General features: G+C 50.8%; 1 protein-coding gene across 1 annotated transcript in view; it reads right to left on the bottom strand.

The window, feature by feature from the left end:
* AJAP1 (adherens junctions associated protein 1) overlaps positions 1-15348 on the bottom strand; it is an 81418-nt gene that overhangs the window by 4582 nt on the left and 61488 nt on the right. Inside the window, exons 3-5 of the mRNA XM_011956848.1 lie at positions 9148-9235; positions 6584-6829; positions 4546-4677 (exon numbers count right to left, since the gene is read on the bottom strand). Of these exons, the coding sequence (XP_011812238.1) occupies positions 4605-4677; positions 6584-6829; positions 9148-9235 (407 nt within the window). The 3' untranslated portion in view covers positions 4546-4604. The remainder of the gene's footprint in view (positions 1-4545; positions 4678-6583; positions 6830-9147; positions 9236-15348) is intronic.

Genomic DNA, 15348 nt, shown 5'->3' with positions numbered 1-15348 from the left:
AAAAAGAAAGCCTCCTGTACTTCCCATGCTGGTTAATCAGATCCTTCTGCCCTGGGTCCTGGCCACCTTTCCACCTCGCTCTTCCTCTTCTTCTTCCTCTCTATGTTCCAGGTTCCCTGATTTCACGTTGCAAATCTCAAGCCTCAAATCCTTCAGGGTTTGGCTGGAAAGATCACCTCCCTGGGAAGGCCTTCCTGGATGGCTCCATTCCTTCCACACACATCCCCTATTTTCCTTCTGTCTCCTGGAGCACTTGCTTGGTGACATCTTGGGCATGGGACCATCTGCATTGAGTTTATTTGGACAGATGTGCAAGGCATCCCCCGCTGGCAGGACAGCACCCTGAGAACAGGGGTCTCCTGCCTGTTCACCACTGGTTCATGCAGGTTCCAGCTCTGTGCCTGGCCTGGAGCAGGGAATCAACACTGGATGAGGCTCAGAGACGCGGCAGGGGTGTGAAGCAGCTTTGTCCTCAGTCCCTGAGACCCATCCTTAATGGCAGGAAACCGCATCCGGGGACTGACTACAGGTAGATGCTGATGCTGGGAGCCACAGACACGACGTGGAAGATCAGTGAGTGGGTGGCAGCCTGTGTCCCGAGCGCCAGACATCCCCGGCTATGCAGGGAAGGGAGCCTCTTCCAAGACTACAGGCATCTTTCTCTGCTCTGTGTCTCAGGATGGAAAAGAGAAAGAGAGGTAGAGAGGGGGAGAGACAGAGAGAGGAGAGAGAGACGGTGCCAATCCTGCACCTTGAATGGCCATTTCCAGAGCCACGCTGGCTTTGCAGAGGGTGGAGAGGGTTCCTGCAAGACCAAGGTGTGGTCACAGTCTCTGGCCCAGGAGGAGGGTCTCACGTTGTCCACGTTCTGCCAAAACTCTGCTGCTCAAACTTCAGCTTCTTGGGTTTTTCTGTGCCACACTAGCACGTGAGCCTCTCATCTTGGCACTAAGCCCAGAGAAGGACTGAGGATCCCAGGCCAGCTGGGAAAGACAGATAAGGTGGGGCCTGGACCCCATGGCTGGAAAATAACGTGGCTGAAGGTGAACATCCACCCGAGGTTCCCTGGCCAAAAAGGAAAGCTGTGTGTATCTTGCAAAGCCATCTTCCAGATTGGGATCTGGAATAAATTCTGCCCTCTGCTGCCTGGAAGGAGATCCTCGGCTGGCCTGGCCCCATTGGGCTGTACGCCTCACAGTGGGTCACTGGGTGTAATGACCAATGTCTGCTTTTGCGGGGAAAAAAAAAAAAGCAAACAGGCTACTGCCAGGTGTCCCTGGGGCAGAGCAGAATTTCTTGAATTTCTGAAGTGGCCACTTTCTCCCAAAGTTTTAGTGGTACCGTTCTCAGTTCAGGAAGAACAGCTTCCAGAAAGGTACGGATGTTGCTTTGAAAAATAGGCTCCTTTGAATAACAAAAGTTTGATATTCTATTAATGTACATTTTGGAAGAACAAAGTGGGAAGGCACAGGTGCACTTCTCATTTTTTATTAGTTATGTCTTCAATGTGTTTTTGAAAATAATAATACTGCATGATTTATTTCTCACTTGCTTTGGATTCAACAGCTTTTATGACTTTGCAGGCTCCGTTCAGAATGAAGCGGCCTTGGCAAAGGGAAAGAGATCAACATTAATGAGGTTTGCTGAAATTTACCTGCTGCATGAAAGATGACCGTGAATTAACGTCCGAGAGCCAATGCAGGCCTGCTCTCGAGGTCCCCTTCCTTGGAGCGTAAAGGCCAGCTTCACTTTGTCCAGAGCAATCTGGCCCCACCACGAAGGTGGTCTGAGGCAAGAATGTGTTGGAATCTATCAGATCTACGGTCCACATCTGCGCCAGCAGCCACTGGCATTCCGGACAACCACTTACAGGAAAATGAATTTGGCTGCCTTTGGGTCCCAAACATGCACATGGATTAGACTTAGAAGACAACGGTGTGGTAACAAACGACCGCATCATCATTAAAAATGCATTTGGAGAGGCTTCCCAGCCGTACGAGAGAGAAGTAGCTCCACTGGCTCTTCAGCCTTAATTAAATGTTTTCCTATTAATTGCTATTTATTTAGGCACAATAAGGACCCCAGCAAATCTAAGAGATGTTTCTGGCTATTCTGCACCCGATGCTCATGTCCAGGCATTAATTGCAAGATTCAGGGGACACTTAGAATCCCAACGCTTTCACCCTAGTGAGTGGTAAGTGTGCTGTCCCGCAAGCGGCAACGGAATCTTACAAGCATTTATCAAGGACTAACGAGGCTGTGTGTGTAGCCCTCCTGGTCCGCAGCTACTGAGGAGGCCACCAGGAGCGGGCTGTGGCTTCCTGTCGGCAGATTCCGAGGCTGAGTGCAGCTGCCTTCAGTAAGTCTCACAGGCTCTTCTGAACTCTGTGGACGACCTACCTGAGAGCCACAGGGAGGGGGGTCAGCTCTTTAGATGCAGAGATGTTTCCTTGTGTAAATGCCGGTGGTCCCGAAACAGCTCCTCAGGCACAGCTGGGAAGTGGGGTCCACCTGGGGCCCATCTGGGAGCACCCGTATCTCTTGCCTTTGCCTCGGGCTGCAGCACAGGGATAGCCCACCAGCAGTGTTTCTGGGGGGTCTTCAGTGCCCTGTGCTGCTGGAAGGGGTGGACCAGGCTGAGGAGACACGAAGGTTTTCTGGGGCAGATGAGTAAATAAAACACCTTTTTTCTGCCCTATTTTATCTTTTTTTTTTTTTGAAAAGTCAGCGCTGCAGCTTCCTGTTCTAATGGAAAAGAAGGATCCTGGGGCTCAGGCCTTTGGAGTGGGCAGGGGGCGTCCCGGAGCCAGGCAGCCATCGGGTGATCCAGCCCCACCACTTACAACCTGACTGACCTCGGCCAAGTCATTTAACCGCCCACTGCCTCAGCCTCCCCACTTGTAAAAGGAATTGCTGGGAGGACTGGGTAAGTACACGAGCTGCCGTGCAAGTATCTATATTAGGGAGCTGTCCGCTCGAGTTGACCTCTTCAGTTCTGTGGGCCTGTGGCTCTTGGCGGAAGGGACGGAGGGTCTTTGACCCTAAGGCCCTGCATCTCCCAGGTCAATGAATTACGCATTAACAAATTTTAAAAATCATAACAGAGATGCCGGCAACCACCAGGACCCAGTCCCTACAGAGGCCTTAAAACCAGGCGGGTCGAGGACTACACGGCTAGCAAGCCGGCTTGCTGTGGCTAGCTTGGTTGGCACTCCAAAGGGGGTTCCCTTCATGAGGGGCGCTGCAGTGAGGCAGACGAAGGCACTGGCTTCTGACGGATGCTCTAGGCTGCACATCCCCCCACTGAATGGTGGGGGACAACCTGCCTCTTACCTGCTGCAGCAGAGGCCTTTGCAGGGCAGCTCGGTTCCCATTCTAATCTAATTACATTTCTTTGCCAGTTGGCAGAACATATTGGCTTCAGGATAAGGAGTGAGGGCTGGAGATTTGATTTGGAGCAAACACACGGTCCATTAGTGCCAGGATGAGGAACTGACCAATTCACTCCCTTCTCTGACTACAGCCGGTTCCCCGGCCACAGCGAGGTGCAGCCGGCTGAGTCCTTCAGACCTTCCCTGTCCCCGGGCCCCTGACGACGTTGCCCATTCAGTCCTCCATATCAGGTGGGCAAAAAGTAAGAAAAAGCTATTTTCAAATATTGGTATTTCATCCTAGAAATAGGGCTCCCTACTCATGGAAGGGATCAGAGGTCACCTTTGTAAGGAAGCAATATGAGGATGCAGAGAAAGCCCAGCATCGAAAAGAACCATGAAATCCACACGAAAACCTCAGGTCGCACCCATGGGCCGTGCTTATAGAATGCGTGGGATGTGAGGCCATGAGGGCGAAATGCTCTCTCCCCTCAGCAGCCCGAGTGCTCCGAAGACTCAGCACAGAAGGAGGCAATTTAACGTTAGCATTAAAGTTAATATCACTGAAAGCAAACCAAATGTTCCCATCCAGCAGAGCGTGGAAAATTCATCCTGTTTTGGTGCCGGTTCCTGGCTTCAAATTAGTAGATGTCTCAACTCTTCCCTTTCTTTCTTTATCATTTTCTTTCTTATCTTTTATTTTTATATTTCAAAATTGTATTTTAATTCTGCCTTGCGCCCTCCCCCGATGTAAAGACATGTGACAGGGGCGCGATTCCTGCCTCCCTAGCCGCTGCCCTAATCTCTTCCTGTTGTGGGAAATGAGAGCTGTAGTTGTCGCTTGTTTCGGGGAATGACTTTCCTTGCCATGTAGGCCACGGGCGTCGTGGCCTTCCTGAGGGAAGGAGTGGCACTGATAAGCAGTGAGGACGTGGAATCAGGGTGTGTGCGTGTCTGTTACTCTCTTCCCCTGGGATAGGGAGGGCACTTCTACCAAATCCAACATCAAGATCAAAAGGCCAGGTCCCTGGCTCATGTTCAGAGAAGTGATGCCATTGGAAATCCACCCACCATGTCTAAAATGGTTCCCAATTATCCCAAAGAGTACAGGGGAGGGCAGCGGGGAGGGGAGGAAAGGGAAGGAAAACAGGAATGTCCAAAGAGAGGTACCTACCATGAAATAGACACATGGCGTCTGCCCTGCCCCCAGGAGGTAAAAAAGACTTCGGCCAGTCAGCAGGAGATTTCAAACCATTTCTCAGACACGAAGGCCACAGGAATAAGATGCCGATCAGAAGAGGAGGGTCTGCGGTGAACAGAAAAATGGGCTTTGGCATGCTGGTACCTGACACATGACAGGCAAGCTGGGGCAGGCCTGCGGTGGAGACTGACTGGCTTCTTGAGAAAGGAAGCACTAATGTGGACTCCTGGCCTTGCCAGGAAGGGACCCCCGGCCCCATTCCCTGTAGCTGGGAGAAGTCCTCACACACAAATGCTTTCTACCCTGGCAGGCTTTGGAGGACACAGACCGAGGAATCTGGGCACATGAGCACTTTGCTGTGCAGGCTGTGCCGTCTCCAGATTTTCATTTTTGAATTTGCAGGATTAGCCCAGAGCCTGGAGTCTCTGCTTCTGATGGCAGATTTGACCCACTTTATTGCACATTACAGAAGGGATGGAACCTGGCTCCCAAAACGTCTCCCCCATATTTTGTCACCTTTGAGACTAAGCTATTATTTCCCAAGGCCGGTGAAACTCAACAGAGCATGACCTTGGGCCAAAAGGCAAGAACTCGTTCCATCCGATGCTTCCGTGCCAGGGCCTGAGAGCACCAGCTGTGCCAACTCCGCTCTTGGACATCCCCCCACTCCACCTCCCTGCACAACACAAGCACAGAAGGTGGGACAAGTGAAGCACCAGAGGCCAGCCCACAGCCCTCTGCCCTCTACCCACACAGCCCAAGCAGTCGCTGGCCCAGATTCATATCCAAGCCAACATCCACATATTCAGTGAAATGGTTTGGAAATCTGTTAGCCAGTTATTTGTGAACTCAGCCTTCTGGAAGGCTGGAATGGCACCCATGAGCTCCCCAAACGTCTGGGTGTAAAACCACTGAGGTTTAGAACAACAGTTCTGAGGCTCTGAGCACCACCATCCTCCCCTGCAAGGAAAGGGAATGTCTAAGACAGAGAATATCACAGATGGCAGAATGCAACGTGGACATGCAAGAAGAGGCATGGCCAGAAGGTATTTCAGGAACATCTGCTCATTCTAGCCAACAGGACAAAGACACGTTAACCATGGATGCGACAGCCCCAGCAGCCCTCGCTCTCCAAGGTCCCTGAACAAATCAGCAAATAGAACGAAAGGGAGCACGCAGCCAGCCCCTTCTAAAACAACTTGAATCCAGTCACCTTGCCCTGGGTTCCAGGGGAGCCCTTTCCGGGGGCCTGGGGCAGTGTTACCCTGGGTGCTAATTCTGTTGCTCACAGTGGACCCTTTGAGGCAGCCTCCCAGCCTCCTCCTTTCTTCAAGTTGTTGGAGATTGTTTTATTTTAATTTACAAAACGATGCATACATGTATGCTCACTTAAAGAAAAGCTTATTGATATTTTAATTTAATTCTGGACAAACCTTTGAAAGCTGACTCAAGGGTTTCTTAAATATTCCCACGGATGGTTGTGGGGTATATTTTCTTTGAGGGATTACACATGAAAATAAAAAAGGAGAAGCATTTAGTAACATACGTCCGGTCCGGTAGTCTGGTCGGTATCTGATAGTTTTGCTAAATTTGCCGCTGACATTTTATTGACAAGGCTCAGAGACACTGACTCTGGTGGGAGGCTGTTGTGATCTCTTGATATTTAGGAGGCCGATAACCACCACGGGGCTGGCCTTTGAGCTCTGGGGCATGAAGGATGACAGCTCAGAGCGAGGGCTGGGAGACTATGCATTTCCCGCCACTGCCCACGGCCAGGGGTCTGGAACGAAATTCCAGCCACTGTGTTCTCTGGGAGCAGCTGAACCCCTGTTGCTATCAACCCAGCCTCTCTTGTTTTGCCAAATTAGCGGTCGTCTTGGCTTGGGCCCTCAAAGCCACCTCAGGGAAGACCTAAACCGACCAACAGCTCTCAGCTCAGCCACCCCGGCCCCTGGGGGTCGGGACCACCAAGAGCTTCACAGCTGCAGGGTCTAGCAGAGCCCAAGCTTACCGGTTTCCATTAAACGTGGATTTGTACTCCCCTGTCGTCGAGTGCAGCGTCTCGTCGGTGTACACGGGCACAGACGCCCTGACGCACTCGTGTGAACACTGCAGGGTCTCGTTATAGGCCGTGAATATGTCCAGGCTGCTGGGCACCCGGGCCGAGGTGAAGTCCGTCAGGTTCTGGCAGCTCTCTTCCTGCTGGTTGGTCTTCCGCTGGTGGCTGTTCCTACGAGTGTTCCCGCTTTGGGCACAGCTGGAAAAGAAAGAGGCTGGGGTGGGGGGACGGGCAGAGGCCAGAAACCCACAAGCACAACTCCAGACTTCCATTGTGGGTCTTTCGCTTGCAGGCATGAGCTACGCATCATTTCATATTAAACGGTAATTCCCAGCCTCTTCAGAAAGATCAACCACAATCAAGCAATCGACTCTTTTTTCCAAAAAAAAAATGAAATTTGAATTTTAAATATGGCTATTACAGCAGGGAGGATGAGGGGTAAGTGGTGAGCCATGTGATCGCAGAGCTAGGGACCTGCTTCACTAAAGAGCATCAGCCAGACCATGGTGCTGACTCAGTGTCCCCATGAACGCCTCAACGGGATAAAAGCCGTGGTGGGTCCTTCCTGCCAGAGGGGCCTAGAGCGTGTGGGAACCTTTGGGTACAGGTTGGGGTGGTCCGTTCCTTCATCTCAGAATGGACAGTGGGCCCGTCTTTGGGGAAAGCGGGTGCGTGAGAAAGCCCCCGTCCTCAGCCCCACCCGGGAGCACGTACACAAGCTGGAAATGACGAGCTGGCGTGTCCTTCATCCCTGATCAAGTCTGTGGAGGGACGTGTCCTGCCTGCCCTGCCTGTTATGGTCTAGCTCCTGTGAACCACAAGGGCTTCCAGAGGTCACTTACAGTGACCATGGGACTTCCACCCCTGTCTCTCCAGGGATTTGAGAAAGCAAGAATCGGGGCCGCTGGATGCCGCTTCTATGATGAGAGCACGGGACGGACAAGGGGGCTGGCTGGGAGGCCCCTCCCCTGCTGGATGGGGAGCCCACACTGGGGGCCATTTCCCCTGCCCACGCCTTCCCCTTCACGCTCAGGGCCTGTGCACAGGGAGGGGCTATGCGAAGGCAAGGGGCGGGGGGATGCGCCTGTCTCCTAAGTCTTGGTAGTTTCCTGCGTTGGTTTTCCCAATGAAAGGAATCCCGATTCCTGGAGTAGAAGCCCCTACCCCATAAACCAAGGTCAGAAGGTGAATGCCAAACCCAGGGGGCAGCCCCCCAAGAAAAAGTCTTCCTCAGAGGGAGGTCAGGTTCATCGAACTTCATCGAACTTGCTCATCCAGCCTCCCCGGCTGTTCTCCCAAAGGGTTCTTTGAAGGTCTGCTATAAGCTCGAGTGTGGGAAAAGCAAGATGAAGGCTTGTCATCAACCTGTCACAGAAGAGGCTACAAAGTCCCCTGTCTCTGGGGAGACGAAGCCCTTCACCGAGATGGCCAGTGGGACGTGTCCTTCCATACGCCCACACAGTCCAGGGGTCCAAAGCCCCTCCTCTGGCCAGCCCCTGCCTAAGAAGCCCCGCTGTGAGCTCCGTGTTGTTCTCTCATCGCCTGTCTCCAGAAAATGCCCGGGGTCCCAGTTTGCTACCTATCAGGAGGTGGCTTTGAGCCCTCGCTAGCCGGGTGGGAGGTCTGTTGTGGGCTGTGCTACCTCCCACCCTCCCGTGGCCTGCCAAGGGGTCCCACCTCCTCTGACCCCAGAGCCTGTCTTCTTCTCTCTCACTTTCTTGTGTTCCCCTGTGATTCTGAGGCTCTGATGCAGCTTCCACCATCAGCCCTGTCTGATTCATATGGCTGTGTGCAGGCAGCAGGGGGACCATTTGGGTCTATTTTTCTATGAGGGAGTTTCAAGCCTGGATGCCGAAAGGAGACACAGTTGCTGGAGGAGTGGCTGCAGGCAGGTGAGATCCCCAAGGCGCTTTTGAACAGCAGGGTCTCCCAGCAGTCCCCGGATTTCTCAGGGGCTTATCAGGTGTGTACACCCAGCAAGGCCAGCCTCAAAGTAGGCCAATTTCCAGGAGGAAATAGGCAAAGGCAGGCTGCCTGGAGCAAAGCGGTAACCTAGTTCAGCACACAGAGTGGCTTTGAGAGGAACGAAGAATACAAAGAGGCCTGGTTCAGCGACCAGCCGCCAAGCCTGAGTGAGGGATGTGGGATCCCACTGGGTGCTGGCAGAAGGGCCCCATCCCTACCTTTCCAGGGAAGGGGCAGAGGAGACAAGAAATAGGGACTGTGTTCTGGGTGGACAACATCCCAATGGACACTGGCATCGAGAAAAAGAATCTGGAACCCGGGACCACACACACCCCAAGAAGCTCTGTCATGAAGGCTGGGCTCGCTGGCCTTCTGCAGGGAAACCAGGATAGGGGCGGGGCCAAAGGGCAGCGCTGGATGGCAGCTGAACTGCCCGGGGCAGAAGCCAGCAGAACAGGCTGGCTTTGAGAAGTGGGGGCCTTTCTGTGTTCACCACCCAGGAACCCCTGCAGTCCCCCATTTCTGGGCCAGAAGGGCCCAAGGAGCCTTACCAATTTTTTAAGACAAGAGTTGTGATGAGAGCAGCTATGACCATGATGAGGGAGACGGTGATGGTGATGATCTGATGGACAGCCAGACCTGGAAAGAAGGAAAGAGGGAAGAGGGCACCCATGAAACCAGGTTCAGGAGGCGAGGGGGGGCCGGGAAAGGTGAAGGCACATCCCCCCAACCCATCTGGGGATGCCAGGTCCCATCCACAGTGGGGAACTCGGGGCAGCATGACAGGTGCTCAGTTCTCTCCTCCTGGACTGCAGGCCCTGGGCATGAGGCTGCTCTCACCTGGGGTCCAGGAAGGGGGAGCTCCAGTTCTGGGCTCTCTCCTTCCACCACCCTCTCAGTCTCCAAGCTGTGACTTGGATCATGGGCAGCCGTGTTCTTTCCTGCACCTGCCAAACCCTTCACCTACCTCGTCTATCCGGCGGCAGGTCAGCTCTGGGTGAGATATTCCCCGTGACCCCTTTCTCCCCTCACACCCTGGGCCAGTTCCGCTCTTCTATTCTGGAATTGTAAGCCCCAGGGCTGCTGGCCTATGAGTGGGAGCGGGGTTTGCCTGACCTAGGGGGAGCCAGGATGGGCCAGTACATATTGGGGAGGTAAAAAGAAGAGCACATGAGGTGACACCCTCACAGACACAGGTCACGGGGTGGCATCTTCCTCTTTCCAGAGTCCTCGCTAAGAAGTTCACTGCTTCATGAGGTTCCAGGAATGAAAGTGTCAGGCCAAGGGTGGATGCTTCCCACAGCCCCAAAGGAAAATCTATGGTCTAGCCTTGTTGCCCTGGCCCCAATCCCTGAATGGGGAGGTGGGAGGCACTGGAATCGGCAGGACAGGGAACAGCCACTTCAGAAGTGGGGCAGGTAGAGCTCTGGCCAAGAGCTGTTTGCTGACACCCACAAGCATGATGGCAGAAAGCAGGGATTCTCTCCCATCCCCCACCTCTGTCCCAAAACCTTCTGCAACATTTGCCACTAACCACAGACACAGGACTGGGGAGACAGGAAGGCAGGTCTGCAACAGCTCCTGCCTCTGGTCCCTACCCCCAGACCACCTTCTTCTCTGACTACACATCTATCACATACTTCCTGGGACATATAGGATGCTAGGGACATTACTAGCCAGCCAGGGCTACCCCGAAGGTCCACTTCAGCACCTGAGAAGCTGGAATATCAAGGCAGTGAGGCAGTCTGCCAAGCCCCCAGGTGGCAGCACCTCCTCCAACTCATCTCCCCGTGTCCTTCCACCTGAGATCCAAGCAACGGTCCTGTCTCCACTTGGGGTTCCGTCTTGGTGTCTGCTTTGCAGAGACCTACCCCTCACACCTGATCAACCTCTTGGGCTGCTGGGGTGAGAAAACTGCATGTGCGTGTTTCAGCATGGTGGGTTTCAGTGTCAAGATTTTTCTGGCAGCCTCCCAAGGACAGTCTCTTAAACAGATGTTACCTCTCTGCTGGATATGATCCTCATGGGGGAAATTATTCATAAATGATTAAACGCTGGCATGGCCAGAAAACAAGCTTTGTCTTCCTGTTTCCCCCTCTCTGGGGGTAATTGTTGTTTTTCATGAGGGATTCCCCTCCAGGACCCACAGAATAACAACACCTGGCAAGCAGTGGAGCAGACACATGAGTGTGGCGGGTCTCTCCCAAGTCCTCTTCTACCCATTGATTCAGGAACTGTTTGTTTTGCACCTATTGTGTACTTGCTGCACTAGTAATGCTCACCCATAGGCAACAGCTGCTCTGATGCCCCCTGAATAAAGTCACTGCAGTTCTGGCCAATGACCTCCCATAAACCTGTGCCCCAGCTGTGGCACCTGCTGTAAACCTTCGGACAAGTCCCTTCTCTGGGACTGTCAAGTTGGTTTGCTAATGAGTTGAAAGCTGAGTTATGCCACAGGGACCACCCCTAATCCCACCAACAGTGGAGTGTCTACCAGCTCTGGTAATCCCTATGTGCCAAGTTTCATGAGACCCAACTCAGACCTCGTGTGCAGAGGAAGGATTGAAGAGGATGGACGGCTGTGGAAGGTGGGTTGCCTGTGCAGTCTCCTCTTGCTCTCTACCCACACACTCCCTCTGGCCCAGTCAAGAGAAAGCCACGCTGTCACGAAGCGTATGTGCTCATTCTGTGTCTGTGCTTCTTGTGATGAGAAGGAGGTTGCTGCTGCTGCTGATGGTGATGGTGATGGTGGTGATGATGGTAATGATAATGATGGTGATGGTGATGATGATGGTGATAATGATGGTGATTAGTGATGGTGATGGTGGTGATGATGGTAATGATAATGATGGTGATGCTGCTGACAATGATAGTGATATGATAATGGTGATGGTGATGATGGTAACGATAATGATAGTGATGGTGATGGTGATGATGGTAATACTGATGGGAATGGTGATGATAGTGATGATAATGATGGTGATGGTGATGATGATGGTGATAATAGTGATGGTGATGGTGATGATGGTAACGATAATGATAGTGATGGTGATGGTGATGGTGATGATGGTAATACTGATGGGAATGGTGATGATAGTGATGATAATGATGGTGATGATGATAACAGTGATGGCAATGAAGATGGTGGTGATGGTGATAATGACAGTGATGGTAATGATGATGGTGGTGATGGTGATGGTGGTAATAATGGTGATGGTGATAATAATGATAGTGATGGTAATGATGATGATGGTAATAATGACAGTGATGGTGATGAAGGTGATAGTGATGTGATGATGGTAATGATAATGATGGTGATGCTGCTGACAATGATAGTGATATGATAATGGTGATGGTGATGATGGTAAAGGTGACGCTGATGATAATGTGATCTTAGCTTCATGATGTATCATTAAACTTGTAACTAAGAGGTAAAAAATCAGAAACCAAGTTAACAGAAAGAAGGGTAATGATCTACTTCTGATACTGGCCTCGCCCTAGAGGCCCTTCTCCTGCCTTTTGTGTAAATTTTCTTCATAGATTTCCCACATTAAAACGTGAAGGGTGCATTATGGGCTAACCACCAGCTAAGAGAGTCTGGGCAGACACACACCCGCAATACAACAGCTATGCTTTCTACAGGACCCCTAGATGCACCTAGCTAAGCCTTCACACCTGGTATCGATTTAACCCATCTCCACCCTGCATTTTTTTGTATCTGTCTGACAAACTGGGTGCCTGATGCTAAAGAAGAAAAATGACTTTCCCTGGTCAGCAAGCAGAGCCTGGACAAAGGTAATTCTCTGCTGTAGCGTCCCCAAGAAAACCAAACATCTAAATCCAAATCCCACACACCTGTGGCCACATTCTGTTGTTAAATAAGTTCAAGATCAACAGTTTACCGCCCCTGCACAGACTTTTCTTGCAAAGTAAACAGCCGTGTGCTTCAAAACCTGGAGCGTGGGTTTTAATGGGTTCCCGGGCTCCTCCTTAGGAAGTTACAACCTATGAGAATAAACTACAGACCCTCATGATGGTTGGACAAGGACTGGGACTTCTGACATGTGGTCCCAATAATATTTCTAGGAAGCAGGCTGAAACACGGAAAATTCATAAGGGCTCTTCATTATTTCCTCTTTGATAAGGCTGCTCACTTAGAAGAAAGCAAAATAACACAGGAGAAGTCATGCATGTGGTGTTTACAGCATGCACCCCATTATTTAGTCTCCCCAAGAGCCAGGAGTAGTTTCCTCCACGTGTAAATCTTCATGTGGATCCCAGGTAGACAAACCTTTTCTTAAAGGACCAGACAGTAAATATTTCAGGCTTTACAGGCAGTATGGCCTCAGTCACAACTACTCAACTCCGCCGTTGTAGCAAAAACAAAAGCAGCCACAGGCAATGGGCAAAGAAGCAAATGGGGCTGTTTTCCAATAGAACTTGATTTACAAAAACAGGCAGTGGCCATGTTTGGCCCATGGACCACAGTTTACAGATACATGATTTAAGTGAGTAGCTCAAGGTAGGGCTCTGCTTATAGATTAAATAAAAGCATATTCCTATTTTGGATGATTGGTTAATGCTTGGAATCAAACTGCAATCTTTTACTTTGAAGGACTAGAACCATCTCCCTCCACCATCAAAGCTTTGCTGTGTGCTGGTCTCTTCACTGGTCACTGTTAAGCCAGTTTCAGAGAGACCCACAGCCTCTGGTTTATGGCTGGCTCTTAACACCCAGCAGCAGCGGCCTCATCCTGCTGGGTTTGTCCATATGAAGCCACTTGACAATAAATCACTCTGCATGAGGATTTCCCTTGAGAAGTCAATTACACAGGTTTTTGATTTTGGGAAATCAAAACTCAGAAATTTACCAATTGATTCCTTCGATGGCTCTTAGAAATATTTCAGCCACGTCTATCTCAATATTCTCCATGTTATAAAGAAACAGCATCTTGCCAAACACAAGAAAGTTCAGATTATGGAATCACTGTGTGGAGAGGGACCGTCTCTTATTGGTCTGTGGAAAGGACTTTTCCCACACTGCGCAAATGGCACCATTCTCGGGAGGCTTTGACATTTCTCCTTCTTCACTCATGTCTCTTCTTCTTCACTCATGTCTCTCCTTCTTCACTCATGTCTCGCTCAATACTCTCACCTTAAATAACATTCCCTCTGGTCAAGTTTCTGGTGGCTATTAGCTACCTTGGGCAGGAACACCTGTCCCATAAACCCTGTGGCCCCTGAGCAATCCTGGAAAGGTTTTCATGTCAGCTGTTCAGGGGCTATGACTGGATTGACAATGATGTCATCTAAAGGGAGCACACACTCTATGCCCTCAAGGAAGGAACACACAAGCAAACTTTTCCCTCTCCACTTCCAAGGTCAACACTGAATCCCATCTTCAAACTCTTTGCAATTCAGACCTGGTCCCGGAGCTCAGAAGCATGCTGTGTAGGAATTCCTGCTTCCCCTTCCTGACAGGTGTTATTGTTCCTGCTAATTTGGGGGCTTTTTCTGCTTCTGGTAATTGCCACTGTATACTAATGCGTGAGGAATCAGCTGCCATCCAGATAATGAAAAATTATCCCCAGAATAATGGATGGGGACAGATGGATTACCAAGCTCTACATCAATCAATAGGGCTTTTATGGTTATATTTGTGGTGGTTTGTAATAAGATCAGGCCCTGAAGATTGATGTGGAAGTTTGTAATCCATCTCTGGGTCTGAACAAGGTCTTATTAAATGAAGCTGAATCAAATACAGGCCTGTCCATAGCAAAAACAAACCCACCAAGGGCTTTCTTTCTAGGACGTGAGGCACGTTTGGCTGGTACACTTGGATGAGGGCAGGAGTGATGGTCCTGGAATTGGCCAAGGCAAACAGATTGCTGTGTGTATCGTAGCTGATGTCACACACAGGAGTCTGCAGCGTCTGAATTATGCAAACAAAGAGCCATGGCCACAGGATACAAAAATGTCTGTCATGCAACAAGGGTAAGTATGACAGGTGACAGGTGATATTGGGACCCAAAGTGCCAATTCTATCCCAAAAAAGCCATTCCTTTTCCACAGAGACCTGCAAAATGTCAATTTCACTGCACTCTGAAAAAGAGTCTCTGGGAACACGTTGGCCTGACTAGGGAGAAGCTCACAGTACCCAATAGTGGACAGATGAGAGGCAGCTCGACTTGCTAGAGCTGGAGGAACCTCGGCCATTAGGCTTAGTCTGAGTCAGTTGCTCACCTCCTGGGAACAGGCCGCTAAGAAAAAAACGCATCTTCCAAAACTGGGATGCTCACAGCAGAACAAGGCCACCAGCTTTTATGGCAGGGACACAAAGGAGTGTGCTGTTTTCTGAGTGACCCCGCAGAGTCTTCCAAGGGGTGAACGTATTCGTCAGGGTTCTCCAGAGAGACAAAACCAATGAAATATAGAGAGATCTATAAGAAGAGATTTATCATGGGATTGGCTCATGTGATTATGAAGGCTAAGAAATCCCACGATCTTCTGTCTGCCAGCTGGAGAACCAGGAAAATTGATGGTGTCACTCAGTCCAAGGCCAAGGGGGTTTGGGTCGGTGGGCAGGGACACTGGTGGAAGTACCAGAGTCTAAAGGCCCAAGAACTAGGAGCTCTGATGTCCAAGTCCAAGGGCAGGAGAAGACAGATGTCCCAGCTCTGTCTGATCTCGATATCTCTCTCTCGCTCTCTCTCTCTCTCTCTCTCTCTCTCTCTCTCTCTCTCTCTCTCTCT

Source organism: Colobus angolensis, unplaced genomic scaffold (genome assembly GCF_000951035.1).
Source record: "Colobus angolensis palliatus isolate OR3802 unplaced genomic scaffold, Cang.pa_1.0 Scaffold426, whole genome shotgun sequence".
Classification (NCBI taxonomy): Eukaryota; Metazoa; Chordata; class Mammalia; order Primates; family Cercopithecidae; genus Colobus; species Colobus angolensis.
This window is presented reverse-complemented; position numbering and strand designations above follow the sequence as displayed.